The 21,320-nt window shown below is 27.6% G+C and overlaps 7 protein-coding genes across 7 annotated transcripts; 3 read left to right on the top strand and 4 right to left on the bottom strand. All coding sequences in view use genetic code 12, as the record gives it.

Annotated features, from left to right (window-relative positions):
- Window positions 1-50: 50 nt before the first annotated feature.
- KGF54_000507 (uncharacterized protein) lies at window positions 51-1,991 on the bottom strand (the record flags this gene model as incomplete). The annotated part of the gene is made up of 1 exon (XM_051765837.1): window positions 51-1,991. One exon carries the CDS (start codon window positions 1,989-1,991, stop codon window positions 51-53), a length of 1,941 nt encoding a protein of 646 aa, XP_051622497.1.
- A 1,765-nt stretch (window positions 1,992-3,756) lies between these two features.
- Window positions 3,757-5,412, bottom strand: KGF54_000506 (uncharacterized protein; the record flags this gene model as incomplete). The annotated part of the gene is made up of 1 exon (XM_051765826.1): window positions 3,757-5,412. The coding sequence occupies one exon, from the start codon at window positions 5,410-5,412 to the stop codon at window positions 3,757-3,759; it is 1,656 nt and encodes a 551-aa protein (XP_051622496.1).
- A 531-nt stretch (window positions 5,413-5,943) lies between these two features.
- Window positions 5,944-6,771, top strand: KGF54_000505 (acetate uptake transporter family protein; the record flags this gene model as incomplete). Its single annotated transcript, XM_051765815.1, has 1 exon — window positions 5,944-6,771. One exon carries the CDS (start codon window positions 5,944-5,946, stop codon window positions 6,769-6,771), a length of 828 nt encoding a protein of 275 aa, XP_051622495.1.
- Window positions 6,772-6,860: 89 nt separating this feature from the next.
- TEL1 (DNA-binding protein kinase) lies at window positions 6,861-15,452 on the bottom strand (the record flags this gene model as incomplete). The annotated part of the gene is made up of 1 exon (XM_051765804.1): window positions 6,861-15,452. The coding sequence occupies one exon, from the start codon at window positions 15,450-15,452 to the stop codon at window positions 6,861-6,863; it is 8,592 nt and encodes a 2,863-aa protein (XP_051622494.1).
- Window positions 15,453-16,591: 1,139 nt separating this feature from the next.
- Window positions 16,592-17,770, top strand: GCV1 (glycine decarboxylase subunit T; the record flags this gene model as incomplete). Its single annotated transcript, XM_051765793.1, has 1 exon — window positions 16,592-17,770. The coding sequence occupies one exon, from the start codon at window positions 16,592-16,594 to the stop codon at window positions 17,768-17,770; it is 1,179 nt and encodes a 392-aa protein (XP_051622493.1).
- Window positions 17,771-18,320: 550 nt separating this feature from the next.
- Window positions 18,321-18,926, top strand: KGF54_000502 (uncharacterized protein; the record flags this gene model as incomplete). Its single annotated transcript, XM_051765782.1, has 1 exon — window positions 18,321-18,926. The coding sequence occupies one exon, from the start codon at window positions 18,321-18,323 to the stop codon at window positions 18,924-18,926; it is 606 nt and encodes a 201-aa protein (XP_051622492.1).
- Window positions 18,927-19,222: 296 nt separating this feature from the next.
- Window positions 19,223-20,497, bottom strand: KGF54_000501 (NADP-dependent alcohol dehydrogenase; the record flags this gene model as incomplete). Its single annotated transcript, XM_051765771.1, has 1 exon — window positions 19,223-20,497. The coding sequence occupies one exon, from the start codon at window positions 20,495-20,497 to the stop codon at window positions 19,223-19,225; it is 1,275 nt and encodes a 424-aa protein (XP_051622491.1).
- Window positions 20,498-21,320: the final 823 nt, after the last annotated feature.

Raw genomic sequence — 21,320 nt, 5'->3', positions numbered from 1 at the left:
TATTTTATTTGATATATAGTCATTAAATCTATTTACGTCTTTAAAAGATTTTAAAATTTTAAATCATTAATTGGAGATTGAGTTTGAATTTCAAATCCATCTAAATTACCATGAGTTGTTATAGATTGTGGAGTATCTTCTTTAAATTCACCTAAATCTGAAAATGAATTTGATCCACTTGGATTATCAATATTTAAATCTTGTGATTCAATATGATTATCTAATATTCCTAAAGGTCCACCAATACCATTCCCATTATTTGAATGAGCTGAATGAATTGATAAATTTTGTTGATGTTGATGTTGTTGATGTTGTTGTGGTTGGTTTTGAAATTGTCTTGGTAAATTCCCACATCTATCTTTACCGAAATTAATTTTAAGATTTTTATAATCTTGAAATGATTTTATACCATCTATGGCTTTTATAGCATTTGCAATATTAACAAAATTAATGAAAGCACAATTTTTTTCTTCTAAATAATTAATTTGTTCAATATCTCCAAATTTTGAAAAATCATCTCTTAATTTTTGAGGGTTATATAAATTAAAATTATTTAAATTTCCAATATAAATATTTCTTGAAGCTCCATTAGATACAGCTAATGATAATGCATTACTTAAAGGTCCTGAATGTTTTCCCCAACCAACTTTAATTCTTCTATTATGTATAGTTAATCCATGCAATTGACACATTGCAAAAAATTGAGCTGCTGCAATAGGATCAATAAAAGTAATAAAACAAACATGTCTTTCTTTTAAAAATCTTATACTTTGTAATAATCCACCTCTTACAACATTACAAATTTCTTCAACTGATGATTCTTGATGTAGATTACCTAAATATACTGTACGATTACCCAAATTATTTGCACCACCTGCTTGAGTAGCAATTTGTGCTGCAGCAGCTGATTGTTGAACTAAAGCTGATGATATAAATTCTCGATCTGCTGCTGTAACTATATGTTCCATACCTGGTGCTAAACCTAAATATTGAGCTGCATTATGTTGTTGAGTTTTGGTTATAAATGCACATCTATCTTTACCATAAAAACATTTTTTATCTAAATATTTTTCTTTTAATGGTAAATTTGCAACACACCTAATAGCACTTAATATACTTAAAAAATGAATGAATGCAATTCCCTTTTCTGAAATGATTTTAATAGAATCTATAATACCATAACATGATAAATCATCTTTCAATTCATCTTCGGTTATAGTTTCACCAGTTATTGGATTATTTAAATTACCTAAATAAACATTTCTTGTAGCTCCATCTCTTTGTATAGCTTCTAAAACAGCTGGTAAAATTTGAGTATTTTTACCCCATCCAATTCTAATATCATGACCTTTAATATTTAATTTTTTTAATATACAATCAGAATGAAATAATAAAGCAGATTGATGATCAATAAATGAAATAAATGCACAATTTTTAGATGGAATAATTTTAACATTCTCCAATATACCTGAACGAACATAATCTAATAATTCATGAGGTTCAACATCTGATGGTATATTACCTAAATAAACTGTTCTTGAAGGAGCTGCAGAATTAGCACCATGGATAGGTTGTTGTTGCTGTTGTTGAGGTTGTTGTTGATATATATCTTGTTGTTGTAATAAATTTTGATCATAATCTGAAGGTGATAAATTTTGATAAATTCCACCTTGTAAATTATTATTTGCAAAATTTCCATCTTCTGTATAAAATTCTCCACCAATTGTTGTACCAATTGCAGGAGCATCTATTCCATTATTATACGCGTTAATATTTTGAAAATTTAAATCTGGTTGATATTGATTTTGATCAAAATTTTGATGATGATGTAATCCATTTTGATGATATTGTTGATCATAATTTCCATTACCATTATCAATTTGAAAATTTTCTGGTTCTTCGTATTGAGTTTGTGGAGTATAATATTGAGGATAATATTGTTGTCCAATATATTGTTGAGACATTCCTTGATATGGATCTTGGTATGACATAATGATAAAAACTATTTATAAATATGGAAACAACCTTTTAGTTAAAATATAATAAGATACAAATTAATTAAAAAAAAAAATGAAAATATTTTAATAATTACCCACCAAAATGTAAAAATGAAAAACTGTAATATATAAAAACAAGTTGAAGTATAACTTTTATTTTTAAATGCCAAATTATAAATATTAAGAAATAAAATGAGTATATAAATTCTTTGAAACCAAAATTTCGTCTTGAAAATTCGTGGAAAAATTTGTATAAAAATGCAATAAAAAATTTGAAAAAATTAAATTAAATGATCTGAAACGAACTCAAAATATGAACAAGTTGATGCGATGTAAAAACTTATTGATAAATTCTGAATAAACTATGAACAAGATTATAACGTAAACTAAACAACTTTAAAAAAAAATATTGTCTCTTTAAAATTGTATGTTGAAAAAAATGGTTATAAATTATCTCGAAATGAAAATTAATGTAAACAATTCTATATTAACAATGAATAATTCGAAATGAAATGAAAGTTATCTTAATGAAAAATGAAAAAAAAGAGTACTGTTTCTGTCTTTCCTATATGTATATTTTTGTCAACACTTTTTTCTATTACTTTATATAATTATTTAAAAGTTATCACAATATTTCCCCTCTATTAAAAGTAAATGATAAAATGTTGAAGAAATGAATAAATAAGCTTTTAAATGATATATTAACGTTTCAGTTGTTGATTTATAGTTGATTAAAAAGTAAGTGAATGTAAGTTGGCAAAAAAAAAAAAGAATGATGATGTTTTTCTATATAGATTTAATTTTTTTTTTGTTAGTGGAAAATTTTAAAATGTATGGAAGAGATTTTTTTTTGTTAGTAAAATTTTTTTTTTATATTGATCTGCTAACAAAAAAATAGTTTATATAGACATATAGCTAGAGAATATAATTATATATTTAATATTGATCTGATTAAACTAAAGTTTATAAAACAAATCTTTAGACCTACTCTATAAGGCTTATGAAGAATAGTTCATAATAAGTAAGTTATCAACTACAATACTTTGTCATGATATAAACGCGTTACTATGTAAAAAACTGAAGTTATATTCTATTTATAGATTTCTTAACTTTCTCATGAATGTAGCAGAATAAAAATTTGAATATAGTAGAATCAAAATTAAGTTTTATTTCCTTAAAATTATCCCTCCAAGAGATCCGTATTTAGGCTATTAAGATTTTCAATTAATAATCCATAATCCAATAGTACATAATTAATAATTAAAACCCGTTAATAATACTCAACAAGTTTAAAACTTCCTTTTATGTTAATTTTATGTTTTGTGCTATTATAAGGCTATGCTCCGCTAAATTCTAGAACGATTAAAATATATAATAGGGTCAATACAAAAACATCAATTATAAAGAGAATATATATAGTTTGACTTATTATATTTCATGCAATGGTTTAATACTCTCAAACAAGCAAACCAAATAAATCTTGTAGTAGAAACGTATTAAGTAAAAAAACAAATACGTGTAAAAATTTCATTGATTTAATCCAAGAAATAAATTTTTTTTTAGATCAACTTTAGATCTAAGCCGCAAATATATATTAATTAGGAAAGAGATCACATTGATCTGAAAAATTATGTATTACTGTATGTATTGAGTTAAGTATGTAAATGAGATTTTTATTAGAATTACGTATATCAACTGAATTGAAATATCTTCCAAGTTTTAAACTCATTGCCTGCAATATTGTTTAAAACCTTTCTGCTCAGTCATCATCAGAATCACTATAATCTGTTTCTACATCTGCTTGACTAACTGCATTTTGACTTTTATTATTTTTTTGACTGTTGTTATTTTGACTTTGATTAATATCATTTTGATCTTTGAAACTTTGAGTAGTAGAATTTTTATCATCTTTGTTATTTGATTCGGATTGACTATCCGCTACTACATCTTCTTGAGTATCTTGTTGATCTTTGGTTGGTTCATGAATACTTTTGGGTTCATTTTCTTCGTTATTTGATAAATCCAAATTTAATTCCATTTCATCTCCTGATGTACTATATTGAGTAGCATCATCATCATCACTATGATTATTCCCATCTTTTTCGTCTTCATCTTCTTCACTCAATGCTTGTTTTATAACATCTTTATCACTTCTTGCTTCAAATGATTTTTTAAAAGATTGTGATTGTGAAAAACTACTATCTTTGATTTCAGGTGATTCATTTGTAAAAGGTTCATATTCTTTAGGGTTGAATGGTTTTGACATTGAATCTGGATCTCTTTTTATACGATTTGAAGAAAATGAATCATCTTTTAATTCTGGAGAGTTTGGTAGTTTTGATTTATATAGTGGTTGTGATTCTTTTTTAACTTTTACTGAACCACCAAAACCTGCAAATTGATCTTCACTTTCATCTTCACTTGTTTCTTCTTCTTCTTTTTTGATTTTTCTTTTACCAGTACCTAATTTTCTTTTCTTTGTTGTACCATTTTCATTTTTGGATCTTTTTCTATTGGAAAATTCTATATTTGGTATATTATTAAAATCTATATTTTTCAATTTCCCATTTTTTTCCATGTAAGTTGAATTTAATCCAATTAATTCTTTTTTTGGTAAATCTTGTTCAAGTAAATCAAAAATTTTACTCTTTTTAGCATCTAATACTTGATAAAATTTATTTTCTAAATCTTCTATAATTAAATTATAGTCTTTTTTTTGTTTATTGACAGTATCTTTTAATATAAAATTTTCTTCCTCAAGTTCATCTACTTTCTTTTTACTCTTCATATAGGAATTGAGTAATGATTCATTTTGTTTGTTATATAAATCAATCCAGTTGAACATATCACTAACATATTTATACTCTTCTTTACCATCAAAATCTACAGGTTCCATTTCAAATTGACCAATCTTGGGGGCCCATGTAGTATCTTGTTTAATAACAATTTGTAATGGTTTACCTTTTAGTTCTACATCTGGTTCAAATTCATATTTATATTGTGATAATTCAAATCTTGCACTAACTGTAAATTGTTTATGAATCCCATCTTTTTCTCTACTTTCTACTAAATTTTCAAAATCCAAGGGAAACAAATTAGTAAAAACGTCAAAAGTTTCTTCTCTTGGAAATAAATCATAAGCATTTGAACCAAATATCTTATAAATATTACTTGACGTAATTACAGTATCATAATACCCCTCTGGCCAAATTGCAATTAATGAAATATACGTAAAGTTCAAATCACCAGTCTTTGATATTTCAGTATTCTCTTCATCAAAATTCGTATCAGCTTTAGAAACGTAAAGCCATATCTTTGATGATAAAAATTCTTTTGACGTCTCTTTATCTATAAATGATAGTGGTAATTTTAAAATCGTTCCATCTAATGCATCTTCATTATTGTAGTAACTCATTTGTAAAACATTGCTTTTAAAGTTGACGTGGTAAGATCAATGTGATTAAAATAATAATATTATTATTCACAAATTTGACGTATTACAAAAATAATTATTATGTACCATATTAATTTTGGTTGTAAATTATTTCTGAAATAACCTTTAAAATTAAAGTGCAATTTACGAGAAACTACTTTTTAAGCTATAAATCTAAGGTCCACAATACGCAATAATAAAATCATCAATGAATCCTGAAGATGCTCAGAGATAGAACCATAGCGTTGCGCTGTTTTAATGAATAAGTTTTAACTGGTCAAATTGGCTCATTTTTCAACTATCAAACCATCTAATACATTTCACATATTTTCGCAAATTAATGCATAATCTTGACATATTTTGACTTTCAAGGGGTTACTGCCAATGAAGGATTTTTAAGGAAAGAAATAATCACAACATATTATAAATACACTTGGGGTTCCCCTATTTTTAAAGTGTGTAGAGGGTTTTACACCTTTTGTTGCAAAAAAGTTACTTCACGTATTCATTAAAATGGCAGAAGAGGACGAAGAAAGATTACAAGAATTAACACCAGCATCAGCACCACTTTCAGCAGTCCAATCAGGTTCTAGATACATCCCATCAACTTTAGTATCAGATGATGAAAATACAGTAATTGATAATCATAAATTTTTAAGAAGTGAATTAAGAAAACCTTCAGCAGCAGATTTTAATCCTGGTTATACTGAATGGCCAAAACATGAAGCTGGTAATGCATCAAGTGTTGGATTAGCTTCATTTGGAGTTACAACTTTTGTATTGGGTTTATATTTAGCTCAAGCTATGGGGATTGAAACTATTAATATTGCTATTGCACCTGCTATTTTCTTTGGTGGTGTTATACAATTTTTAGCTGGTGTTGCATTATTCATTATTGGTGGTGAAGGTAATACTTTTGCAGCTACTGTTTTTACATCATATGGATCATTTTGGTTATCTTTTGGTTCTATTTTCATACCAGCTTTTCAAATTGCTTCTGCTTATGGTGATGATATTGAACAATTCAATCATGCTGTTGGATTTTTTTTATTAGGTTGGGCAATTTTCACATTTTTTATGTTCTTAGTCACTTTTAAATCTACTTGGCCTTTATTGTTGTTGTTTTTTACATTAGATTTTGGGTTTTTTATGTTAAGTGCTGGATATTTAGTTCAAAGTACAAGATGTATTAGAGGAGGAGGAGTTTTAATTTTCTTGTCTTCATTATTTGGACTTTATGCTTGTTTTGCTGGTATTTCTACTTCATATAATAGTTATTTAATTTTCCCGGCCGGTACAATTCCTGTCCAACATAATAAGACCAAATCAGTACCAGTTTGATTTGGAATGCAGAGATTGAAAATTATTTTTAGTTTTGAAAATGTAATTCAGGATGCATTAGATTTTATATTTGTACATGAATTTTTTGTTTAATAAAATGGACACCAACCAAAATATATTAATGATAAATTTTGAGAATTTGTAGCTTCTTGAATTAATTCTCTTACTGCTGCTTCAGTACTTAAACCATTTGCGATTAATTTATCAGAAACATTCAGTATAGCTCTACCCACTTCTGAATCACCTTTTTCTGGTTGTATACCAATTCCAGGTTCATCATCCTCTTGTAATCTCTTTTTTCTAAGTGGCGATAGAGACCATGAATATAAAGGATCCCATCGTAACACATCTAAAATTGAAATGATATGATCTTTATTTTCTCTCAACACTCTTAATGTATGTTCACAAGATTTTTTAAAAACTCCTTCAACTCCAGTTATACCAAATCCATCAACTATATCTCTTGTTAATCTAAATGGAACTGTTTCTGGGATAGGAAGACTTTTACCTTGATCAAATGAAACACCTAAATCAATATGAATTGGTTCACCAGTTTGTTTATCCAATAAAATATTATTACAATGACGATCACCTAAACCTAACATATGACCAACTATTGATGTAGTAGCAACACCATGAGTATATTTGATTTTACTTTCAAACCATTTATCAGAAGTTAAAAAATGATCTTGGAAAAAAAATCTCAAAACTGGTTGTATTTTACTTTCAATTTTTTGAAATTCTTGTAATCTTTCAATCTTATCTTTATTTTGAGCATTTTTCATCATTTCTCTAGCTTTTTCTATTTTTAATTTATCATGTTTTAAATGATAAGGTCTAATGACATCAATTAAAGAAACTGAATTCGGAACAAACTCAATTATACCAGAATTCGGACCTAAAGGTACTGCATTATAAGTTCTAATTGACAAACTTCTTTTATTACATTCTTTGTCATTTGCAAAAATATGTTGAACTTTTTGAAATACTTGTTCCATAATTGAATCTTGACGTAAATCATCAGTACCATGCTTTAATAGAGTTTTGTGAGTTGAACCATCAGATAATGTGAATGTTGCAATTTTTGGTAAGCTTAATCCTGATGATGCTAAATTTAATTTATTATCTATTTTCCATAGTACAGGTACATCTTTGTATTCTTTTGTCAAATCAATTTTCAATGTCTTAGTAGGGGGCGGTATATTAGGTAATTCTTTCAACCAATACTTTCCATAGCTTAATTTATCCAAATTCATGACTCTACCTTTAGTAACTTTGTGTTCAGCTAATTTAATACATTCATTACTAAATATTTCAATTGGAATCAAAACCTCTTGTATATATCGAACATCTTGATTTGCTAATTCACTCCATATAGCTGCAGCTGATAAAGCTTTGGATTCAAGTAATGGATTCTTATCAAGTTGAGCCAAATTTAATTGTTTTTTCAAGGAATATAATAAATACAAAGAATGATGAGGATGATCAAAGCACATTTGTAAAATTAACTTTTTCAATATAATTTGAAAAGGAGTGTTTTCCTTGGATAATCTTGATATTAATTGAGCACACCAACTTAATAACTTATGTGACGGTAAAGCTAACAATTTTGACTCAATTCTCAAGTTCAATTCATCATCATTTGATTGTTCCAACCATAATGCAAAAAATTTATCCAAATCTTCCTCTGGAAAATTATGAATAGTCATACTTTCCAAATAGAATTCTACAGCTTTAACTGAAAATTGTTTTCTACTCTCCGTAGCATATTTCAAATCCGCCGACTCAGCAGCATACATAATTTTCAACTTATTATAGAACTTATTAATATCCCTTTTTTCATCTGATGACACATTTTTATTTTGATAATGAACTCTTAATTCTTCAATTTCATCATGTTTTTCTTGAACTCTTTTATCAAGTCTCTCAATTTGTTCAGTCAATGAAGGTGATTTATATTGAGCTTCACTAAACTGAGCTAATAATCTGAAAATTTTGGATTGTTGATGTTCATCATTAAGCATTAAAGCCTTTTCAGCTGTTGGTAAAACTTGATTTTCCATTAAATTCGAAGCTAATTCCTGACGTGATTCCGACATCCATTTGATCATCATTGCTTTAATTAAAAATTTATCTACTTTCATATTGTCATGATTAATATCAACTCCACCAGCATTATATAATTCTTTCAACATTAACACTGGAGCATTCGTATTACCTTGTTTCCACATGGATTGAGCGGCTTGGAAAAGTGATAAATTTGTCATATTTTGAACCTCAGGATTTTGAGAATCTTGTAATTTTTTGCAAATTGCATCAATCATCACCATTGATGAAATCATTTTCTGATTTTGATTATTGGATCTTGCTAAATTGTTATATACCACCAATTCTTTACATGCAGATGACCATAATCCATCTAAGTTATGAGAAGTTGTATCAAATTGTTGTGCCATAATTTGGAATGTAGTTTGTTTTGCTAGTATAAGATTTTCAAACATATTGAAATCAACTTTTTCAATATCTTGTTGTTGTAAAACGTCATCATCTCTATAAGCTAAAGTATCACCTATCGTTGATACTGTTACTAATGATTTGAGCCAAACATATTCTCTTTCTTTTTTCTCTTTTACACCTTCATTTTGAGAAGCTCTATCATTATCCATAATCTCTAATATCATTTTATCACAAATATCTTTTCCATCTTGTGGAAAATCATGAATTTGTTTCAAGGTTTTATAAATGATTTCGTTTTCTTCCTTAGCTTCCACAGGAACTGGATTATTCCATTGAGATAGTTTCCAACTCCATTCATAAGCATCATCAGTACCACCAGCGTAATCATTATTAATAATTTGTGAAAGACCTAATAATCCTGAATTAGACATACAATGAATTAAGTTGTTATTTAATCTATTTGCACCTAGTTTCATACTTGAATCAAGGCATGCACTGCTATATTGAAATTGAATATCAGATGGTACTGTATTTGATATCATTTTTAAAGTTTGATCTAAACCTGTCTTTTCAGGTAATCCATAAATTAAATCATCTTCATCTAAATTTTCATAAACTTGTTGTAAAACATTATAGTGAGTATCTAAACATTCAGTTGGTTCTTCAGATCCGGCATAAACATCTTCAAATAACATAAACGCAAATTTGAACATTTTCAGTTTAGCAGCCATTTTAAAATATTCAACAAGATCAATTCTGGATAAGATGCTATAAAATTGTTTGACATTAGTGGTTTTGGCAGCAATTCTTATACTTTGAACAATAGTTAATATAACTCTTAAAGATTCTTCATCGACATGTTTCATCCTTGCAAATGCATTTAATAATGATACAATAATCTCTTCAGCATCTGATTTAGCCAACAGCAAATAAAAGCAAATTAACGATGCAATAGTTGTGGAAGCAAACTCAGGTACTTTAACTAAGAAAGTACTCATTATTGACCCAATTGATGTATATGAAGCTAATTCCTTTAGAATCGCCAAATATAAACTTGAACACCATTTGGAATTGTCAATAATATAAAATGAATTAATGTCTTCAATAATACTTTGCAAATTCAAGTCTTTATAATTTAATTCTGATTCATCATTTAATAAAACACAGGTTTGCAATCTTAATGGTAGAATATAATTCTGCATCTTTTCAAAATAATATTTCAGATTTATAAAATTGGATAATTCGTTTTCATTATTGACGAATCTCTCAAAAAATACAGCCAATACTGATTCAGCACAAGCAGCATTATCAACATTATTAGATTTGGTATACTCAACCAATTTTTCAATTACATAGTCGAAATAATGACTGTGTAAAAAATTTTCAGAAGGTCCATGATACTCTGAGTTATCACTCAACAATAGTAGGTTCATAGATTTAGCTTGACAGAAATGATCAGATAAACATTTTGAAATCCAAATCTTAAATTTTTCAGATAATATCATCTTTAACTGGGAATCATCTAGCTGGAGTAAAGTTCTGATAACACAAGGATCGGAAGTAGTCTTATGTGGATCAATAACTAAAGCAAAACAATATGAGCAAAGCAGTATCCAATTGAAATTTGGTTTCATCTTTAAACAATCCATAATGTCAGAAGCATTTAAGTTAAAATCTTCACCTTGTAATGACTTGATTTTTGCAGTGATGATTTTAAGTTTTGGTGATACTTGATTTTTCGATGACACTATATCAACAAAGCTAGCAAATTGTACTACCAAGCTAATAAACGAAGAGCTACTAAACCATTTGTCAGACAATGATTCACTTAGGGCAACAAGAATTGCACAATTAGTATCCAAAGTTTTTGAAAGCTCAAACTCGATTGAGTATAGATTTTGAAAAGCTGAAAAAATCCTAAAAACATCTGGTGATAAATTATCATCTTTTAATAACGGGGATAAGATCTCAGTTAACAAATTTACAACCTCTAATGACAACAATTTGTTACCACCAATCAAAATAATCAATTTGATTTTCCTCAAAACAAGCTGTCTTTCAATGGTACTCGTTTGTGAAGCTAATAACAATCCAATTCTTCTGATCAAAAAATATAAAGTTTGACAACACCAAAATGGTTTATCATTAGTATGAAACTTTTGAACAATACGATTGACTAGTTCCATTCCTGAACTTATTGAAATACACAGTTTGGAATAACTTTCAACACCTATTGATTCATCAGCAATCAAAGCAGAAGTTTGTCTAGGATCTTTTGAATAATTTTTTAAATCACTTTCTTTTGAAATTTCTATGCTAGTCAAGATTTCTAAAACAATCAAAGGCATATTATCTCTCATTTCATCTTTTAAATTTGATAAAAAGGAGCCTAAAACTTCAAAACATTTATTTTTAATACCTTCTTTTGAATAACATAATGGAATAATTTTTGATAAACTTTCAGCAATGATAACTTCAATTTCAACATCTTTTAAATCCGCTAATTTTTGAAGAAATTGATTTGCAAGTTGGTTGGATGATTGTTGTTGTTGTTTAGTTGATATAATGACTGCTACTATATCTCTGTAATTTTCAAACAAAAAAACATTCAAATTATTATACTTGAATAATTGAACTGGGAAAGAGTTAAATGAATTGAAAATCCACCAACTTCGTAATAAATCTAATTTAACCAATTTATATAAATCTCTTGAACTCTTTAGGTTTGAGTTAAAACATATCATTTTAAAACCTTTCTCTAAGTATGGGACCATGAAAGCAAATCTTGAACATTCTGTCAAATTGAATATGACAAATCTTAATACTATTGGTGATGAAGTAGCTAATTCTGAGAAAAATAGTGTAAAAGTAGCTGCGTTCTCTTGTCCTGAATGTGCATTAGTGAAGGATTCAAATAATCTTGAATACGTATCTTCCTGCAAAACGGTATTTGAATTTTGAATCTTTTTATAAAAATTTGACATCAATTTGATCTTTATAATATTAATTGAATTTTGAAACTTTTGAAAAATCTCATTTCTTAATGATAATTGAGATATCAAATTTTCATCATTGTGTTGAGAATAGGTGATAAGAAATTGTATGTAAAAAAGTAATGAAATTTCTGAATTTATGAAATTTTTGTTTCCTAATGCATATAACCAATTAATTATATCCGAACAATCTTTTATTAAACCATCACTTCCCACGTCCCTTAATTGTGGAATTAAGTACATAAGTATTTTTGAAACAATAACTAAAACTACTTCATTTCTGTCAAAAATTTGACTTGATAATAATCTTTCTCCCAATAATCTAATAAGTCTAATAAATGGGAAAACTTGAGCTTCTGAAATATCTAAATCCGACAAAGCTGTTTCAACTAAATACCATAACCCAGGTAAAAATGCTTCATTTTTAAGATGTTCTATGAATGAAATACATTGATTTAAAATTTCAGTTTGTGTTTTACCTTCTACTTGTAAGCTTGTGATTTTAAATTCCAAACATTGACTCACCGGTACTTGTTCGTGAGATAATTGTATGAATGAACATTCATGTCCCAATTCACTTGATGGGGTTGAACTATTTTCACGTATGTCAGCAAACTCATTATTTAATTCGTCATCATTATATGGTCTTTTAGCAGGTGTTCTTTTATTTTCTTGAATATGAATTGGTTCCACTAAATCTAAAATTCTCTCGAATGGAAATTTTGACATTGTTTGTAAAGGATCATTCACAATGTTTGATGCAAATTTGTTAAGTATTTGAATAACTTGAACTGAATCTTCTATATTTAAATCCAAAGTATGGAAAGATTCAACACCAATTACTAATTGATATTTCAAGCCATCCACCCAATCCACTTTTGATGAAAATTTGAAGCTCTGTACTAACCTCAGTAGAACTATTAGCCATTTCAATAAATTCATATGATCAGATGGATCTGCATTTAATTCTTTAAAAGTTTCTTGTACTCTTGTATAAAATTTCGGATCTTTAGCTGGTGATATCAGATCAATTGGAGTCGTTGAAGTTTGTTCTATAGATGAAGGTTTTTCTAGAATAATAAATGACTCTAATTTTTGTTGAAAATGTTGCATGTACATAGGTAAACAGAATGGACCATCATATAATTCGAGTAATGCTGAATCATTGCGATAATTTATTGTATTCCCAGATAACCAACTCAAAAAATCAGCTAAATTTGAAGTCAGTGATAAAAATTCACGATCTGCTTTGAATGAACTACTCCATTTAGCAACAAGCCATTCATCAATTTTTTGAGATAATATATTTTTTTTTTTCACATTTAATTCAATAGTAATCTTATTAACAGCGTACCAAAATTTGAAACTTTCATTGTTTATTGCTAATGGACCACTCGCTTCGGCAAAATCTATAACTGTAATTATTTGAGTTAGAACTGATTCATCAACAATTTTGTTTAAATTTGAATTATATTCCGATATTATTGAAAAAATCAAATTACATGCAATAAAATAATTTTCTTTGCTCAACTCTACTAATGAAGATTTGAGTAGCTGACATAGCAAGGTGTTTCTATTAAATGATTTGAATAGTTTAATATAACCTTGTGAAATTATACTCCTTCCTAGTAGTAAAATCCATTTCTTACTCATTGCATTAACTACTATCGCCAATGAATGCTGTAGTAAAAGTTGTAAATCTACTTCTTTGTCTGTAATGTTGGATAATGTAAAATCAAATGTTGTGTTTGTAGCTTCAGTGGTTGTTGCTTCTGTTGATGAAATTGTTTCACCATTTGTTGTTTTTCTGTTGATCTTCTCTGAACTTATAGTGAAATGTTCTAGGTAGAATGTAATAAGTTGTATGCCCAAAGTTTGTATTGGTGGAGATGCTGTATAAGTTATTAAAAAATTACAAAATTCTAACATATCATTTGAGTTTGCTAAATAGTTGTTGAAAAATTCTGATTTTGAACTTCTATTATGAACCTCATTTGGACTTGTAGCAACAACTTCTACTTTTCTGACTTCAAAATAAGATTTTAAAAGTTTTACAGTACCTAATAATCTCAACCAGGCTTTACAATCTTTATTTTTCAAGTACATTGTTTTTAATTTAAACCATGTAGTATCATTATTTGTTGGTATCAATCCAAAATGATCAACAGACAATTCACCTAAAGTAGCCAATTGACCATTTAATAAATTAACAATCAAAACTTCCAAATTGTAACACAATTTAGTATCATTGTTTTCTTCATTTTGAGTTTCTATTGAATCATCTAGTATATCTGCGGTAAATTGAATTTCTCCATCTCCCACAAGTTTTGGTAAATATTCTAAATTCATATAGTGGTGTGTAGGTGCTAGGTTGATAAATATTAAAAATTGATCTTGAAGTTTCTCCCAATGAGTTTTATGAGATACTAACATTATGTTTAAACCCAACTTGATTAATTTATTGACAAATTTGTAGTTGACTGTGGCTAGTTGAATGATGAGTTTATTAATAATCTTAAATAATGTAATATAAATCAAATGCTCTTTACTGAAACACTTTATAATTTTATTCATGATCGGTAATAATTTAAAATACTTATCATCCTCAAACAATTGAATAGCACTAATTGAACTATCACATTGTAACAAAGCTTGTACAGAATTCCAAAATTCGATCAATAATTTATCATTTAATCCAATATTATTCCCAATTCTTGTATTATTATTTTCCAAGATTCTATCAATAATTGCAATTAAAAAGTAAAATAAATTTGACCAATCTTTTGATGTTAGGTGTTCATTCACATATTTTAAATTTAAAATTGATGAAGTTATAATGGCAAAATCAACTGAACATGGCGATACTAGTTCATTTTGTAAATAAAATAATTCCTTGATTTTGAAACATATATCTAAATAAATCTTATACTTTATATTCAACTTGAACTTGATTGATTTTTCTAGAATTAACCTTAAGTAGTAACTTGCTTTATTCAATCTTGATTCTACACTGATCAATTTTAAATTATTATTGGCTTTACCATTTATAAATATTTTCGAATCACTACTAATGAAAACAAATATAGCAGTTGTTAATTCACGTAATTGTTTCAGACTTAATTTTAATTTAGAAACTGCTAAAGTTTCTAATTGAATTAATGAATCATTTCTATCTTTTACTTTTGATGACTGTAGTAGTTTCCCTAATTCTGGTAAGTCCAACGTTGACATATGAAAGTTTAGATCATTTGGTGTTGGTGGTTTTGATTTGTAATAAATGGTTGTAAAAAAAAATGATACACGTAAAGTATGATCTGTATAAAAAATTAATATTTTTTATTTTGGTGATGTTTTACGAAATGAAAATTTGGCAACCAAAATAATTGACAAAAAAAGTTGTATTGTTGGAAGCCCAGAATTGTACTTTTAAGTTGTCAGGACGATTTATTCAGAAGTACTTTTGAAACAGTATCTTTGTTGAAATCAGTGGTAAACTTACCAATAATCTTTCATTGTCACGTCTCAAATAGGAAATTTTGCAACATTTGAAACATGTAGGAATAATTTAGGTAACAAACTTACTAATTTGAGCTTTAAGTGAAACAAGTCCAACTAGAGTATATATAATGATCTTGTTTGTTGATAGATTTTTTATAAAAACATATTGCAATTTATACAATCAAGATCCACAATGAATTCCAATTTATATGAAAAAACAGTAGAACAAGTTAGCTACTTACAAGATACATTAGAATCAAACAACGAGACATGTACCTGCAAATGTTGCAACTACTGGGAACAAGAAAGAAAAAATCAACTAAATGTATTATTATTAGGTATATTATTTCCCATTTTATGGTTAATCAAATTAGTTAGAGTCACTTACTTATTAAGTTATAAAAGAATTTCAACTTTACAAATAATGATTGAAAGTGGACATAGTATGAATGATTCATTAGTTAAATACCATGAAGATAGTAAAAATCAAATGTTGTGTTGGTTAGGGTATTTAAGTTTAGCTCTTGTTATTGAGTTGATATGTTTTTTCACGGTTTATGTTATATTTAGTGGTTCAAGTTATTTTGAGATTATTATCATCTAGTGGTTGATTATATTTGCTCTGGTTTAAAAGGAGTCAAAAATTTGATGCTGGTTAATTGACTGGGTTGTGTCAGTGAAGTCAAATCTGATATATTTTTTCATAGTTAACCTCCACATTTAAATATAATATAGTGTAACATACTTATAGCTAATAAATTCACATAATAATATCATCTAAATACTGAAAATTTTCACTTATTTCATATTTCAATTCATCTTCTATTTATTCATTCATTAGTCTTCATCATTCATATCACATTCATTTCACAATGTTAAGATCATTTAAAAGATTTGCATCAACCTCAGGTTTATTAAAAACTCCATTATATGAAGCTCATATAGAATTAGGTGGTAAAATGGTTCCATACGCAGGATTTGAAATGCCAGTATTATATAATTCAGAATCTCATATAGATTCTCATAATTGGGTAAGATCAAATGTTGGATTATTTGATGTAAGTCATATGTTACAACATAATATTACAGGTGCTGATTCTCAAAAATTTTTAGAAAAAATTACTCCAATTGATTTAAATTTATTGCCTGAGAATAGTTCAAGTTTGTCTGTATTGTTGAATAATGAAGGTGGAGTCATTGATGATTGTATTATTACAAAACATGGTAAAGATAAATTTTATATGGTTACAAATGCTGGATGTAGAGAGAAAGATGTAAATTTTATCAAAAAGGAGTTAAAAAATTTCAATTCTGTGAGCCATGATACTTTCGAAGGTACTTTATTAGCTATTCAAGGACCAAAAGCTCAAGAATTATTACAAAAATTTACAAATGAAGATTTAAGTAAAATTTATTTTGGTCAAACTAAATTTATTAACTTATCCCCAATTTCAGCAGCTATTCATTTAGCAAGATCAGGATATACTGGAGAAGATGGTTTTGAATTATCTATCCCATCATCAAATGATCAAGAAACGAGAGAAGCCTTGAATTTTTTCAATACATTGGTTGAAGAATATCCAGATATTGCAAAACCAATTGGATTAGCAGCTAGAGATTCGTTAAGATTAGAAGCAGGTATGTGTTTATATGGACATGAATTAGAAGAAAATATAACTCCAATAGAAGCTTCATTAGCTTGGTTAATTCCAAAAACTCGTCGTGACGGTTCAAACAACAATTTCAATGGTTCTTCCAAGATATTAGAACAATTAAAAAATAAATCAACAACTCATAGAAGAATTGGATTAACTTCAAAAGGTCCTTCTCCAAGACAAGGTAATAAAATTTTTTCAGAAGATGGTAAAACTGAAATTGGTTATGTTACTTCTGGATCTCCATCTCCTTCTTTAGGTGGTAATGTAGCACAAGCTTTCATAGATAAAAAATCCAAAATTGGAACAAATGTTAAGATAGAAATAAGAGGTAAATTAAGAGATGCTACAATAACTAAATTACCATTTGTACAAAGTAAATTATATAAACCTTGAACAGGTAAAAACCTTCACAACTTTAATAAATAATTTATTAATATTTTGACAATCTTTTCCATTTCTTAAATACTTATTAGTCTAATATTGTACTTCTCATAATACTTTCAATCGTCTATTGCTTGTAGTACTATTTAAACGCGTCCACGTATTGAAATATTACTAGTACTTTTTTTGGAAATAATGCTACCATATTTTGAAATATTTAAAGTATAGAATACAATACACAAAATCTCCAAATCTCGTAAATAAAAAATAATGTTTATTTAATAGTAGAATTATTATTTATGCAAAACTTACTTTATGTAAAATAATATTTAACAAACAAAACAACCTCCTTTTAAATAAACTCGCTTTGGAATTAAAATATTAAATTATTTTAACCATAAACATATTTAATTAATTCTTATATCTTATAAGGTTAGAAAAAAAAGGGCAAAGTTAATTGAACGTACATATATATTGATTATCAATTCTCCATCTTTTATATTATTTTAAATTATTTCAGATTGACTATTCAACTTCAAACTAGGTTTTAAAAAAATAAACAATGTCATCAACTCCATCATCATCACCAACCAAAAGGTCAGTCTTATCGCCAAAACCAACGAATTTCACATCTCCAATCAAAAAACCCACCACAAGATCACAATTCTCCCCAAAAAAATCGATTTCAAAACCATCAACACCATCTAAAAAGAAATCATCAACTTTAGGTTTTACTATATGGGAGGATAAACAAATTACAACAACCCAAGAAGTAGTAGGTACTCCAACATCAAATAAACAAAACCATAATGATCAAGAAAATATTCTTCAACCTAAAAAAATTCATAATATACGATCAATTCAACGTCAACCATTATCTAATTTAAACATTTCAGAATTTAAAGGTTACATCACTAAAAACAATGAAACTACTCAATTAACTGAATTATATAACTCACCGAATTTTAATAATGATTTTAAATCATTACATAAATTTAACAACTTACCTTGTTTTGTTACACCAACTAAAAAAGAAAAATATTTAACTTCATCATCAACTTCTTCAAATTATTGTATCCAAAAGCATAAAAGGTCATTATCTGTTGGTCATAATGATTCTAAATTGGATTTAATTAAAAAAAATGGATTTACTATTTTATCTAATTAGTCTTTAGTCGCTTAAATTATTTCAGTTCTTGCATCTTTACTATTTATAGTCCCATTTTATATATATCCTTTTGTAATAAAACTGCATTACAATGAGTTTGATAAGTGCTACTCTATTGACTTAATACCCATCCGTCAATTGCAGAAAACGGTTCGATAGCTTCAATTGTTTTGAATGTTCCACTACTGCTTGTGATTTTCATGGTAATTGTAAGTAATGCTGAACAACTCTACAAAATGTAGTTTCTTAGATTAACACTGTCTATTATTATCTACTTACAAATAGGTTCTATAAATTTAATCTTTTTCAATACCACCGAAAGTTTTATCAAATTCAGTAAAAACAAATCTATATCTAACATCACCATCTACACATCTTTTCAAAGCCTTATGGACATTTTCTTCACTAATTGGGACTTCTTCAATCCATGGTTTAATATTATGTTCACCAGCTAATTTCAACATTTCTTCAACTTCAATTTTAGAACCTAATAAACTTGAACCAAATGAAGCACCATGTTTTAAAAATGTGAAAGGACTAACTTCGAATTTTTCACTACTTGGTGGTAAACCAACACTTACAAAATTCTTATTAACTTTTAAAGTTGATAAATATTTAGGTAATTCAAAATCTGAACCTGATCCACAATTTAAAATTAAATCAAAAGTATCATCATATTTTTTATTCCAATTTTCATCTTCTTGTGTAGCTACAAATTCAGAAGCACCTAATTCAAAAGCTTGATCTTTTTTACTATTTGATCTTGAAAATACAACTACTTTTGCACCTAATGCACTTGCAAATTGGACAGCTAAATGACCTAATCCACCAATTCCAATAATTCCAACAGTTTTACCCTTTGCTGATTTTAATTGATGTTTTGTGGTAGTAGTTGGGTCTTCTAAGTTTTCAACATCTAATAATTGTAAGTTTCTAACTATTGGTGAAAACACAGTAATACCAGCACAAAATAATGGTGAAGCATATTTAAATTCTAAATTATCTGGAATGTGGAAAACAAATTGATCTTGTGCTATTGAATGTGATGAATAACCACCTTGTGTAACGTAATCATCTGCTTTTGGATCTTTGGAATTGTAGGTAGATACTGCTTCATTACAATATTGCTCGTTATTGTTTTTACATCTGTTACAATCTAAACAAGATGATGAACAAGCACCAATTCCAGCTCTATCACCAACTTTAAAATCTTTCACTTTACTTCCGACGGCGATAACAACACCCGCAATTTCATGACCAACTACGAGCCCATAATCATCGTTCTTGGAGTCATCTGAACCTTCGTTGGAGGTGGTCGGTTCATTTTTTGAATCAGTTTTGATTGAATCACCCTTAGGTTTAGTCAGAGCTTGCTTAATTGTAATAGGACCCCATGCAGCTTGGATACTATGAATATCCGAGTAACAAAGACCACAAGTTTCGTTTTTTATTACGACATCATGATCGTTTATCTTCTTTCTATAATATGAGATTAATTTTGGATGATCCCAATTTTCTGCACTTTTTACAGCAAATCCTTGAAACCTATCTGGTACTTGAGAAACAGTCATTTTATCGAAATTGCTTTTAGTGTTTTCCGAAAAATAAAAGTTAGTGAATCAATTAAAGAATCTCAACCAGTATTTATAGTATCAATTCTATAATTGCTGAATAGTTTATGTTTTGTGAACATGTCTAATCTGAAAAAATTTAAGAAATTTTGCTTATCTTTGAAAAGGTTCATAATAAAGCGGTTTCTTTGTGTTTTGCTATCTTAAAAAAACGTTGTTAAAAATGTAGTGCGCTTACCATTCTGAAAAATTAGTTTCAAATTGACGTAATTGATATAAAGTTTGACAGGAGAAATGTTTAATTATTGAACCAAATTCAATCTTTAACTATGATAAGTTTGAGTAGTTGATCATGCTTTTTCGTTCGCAACCTAGTATTAAATTATAATATACAGACTCCGTATCTATCTCATAGTCCTAAATTCTTTTCATTCCGTTGAATTATCTTAACCATTTTTATCTTGTCGAATTTTTCATTCTTATCTTTATTATTTTTTGTTTCAATTTCCACTAATACATTTGATTTTTGTGTACAAATAAATTCCACATATACATTTTTGTTCCGCAATTTTACTTAGTGAAGAATACTTCCGAACTAAATTCCAATTTTGTTACTTGATTATTAGTAAGCTAATGAATTACATTGACCTTTCTTATTCATCTAATTAACAAAGCCTTGATTTAATGGTTTTTACCTTCCTTGGACTATACATAATTGACCCAAAAAAGTTTGATTTGTTTTTATGATATGTACTTGAACTTTGTTCAGCCAATAAAAACTTTTGGAAGAAGTTTTATGGAAGACTATGATAAATTATATTCA

The sequence above is a fragment of the Candida jiufengensis genome, assembly GCF_024610255.1.
Source record: "Candida jiufengensis strain CBS 10846 chromosome Unknown scaffold8, whole genome shotgun sequence".
NCBI lineage: Eukaryota > Fungi > Ascomycota > Pichiomycetes > Serinales > Debaryomycetaceae > Lodderomyces > Lodderomyces jiufengensis.
This window is presented reverse-complemented; position numbering and strand designations above follow the sequence as displayed.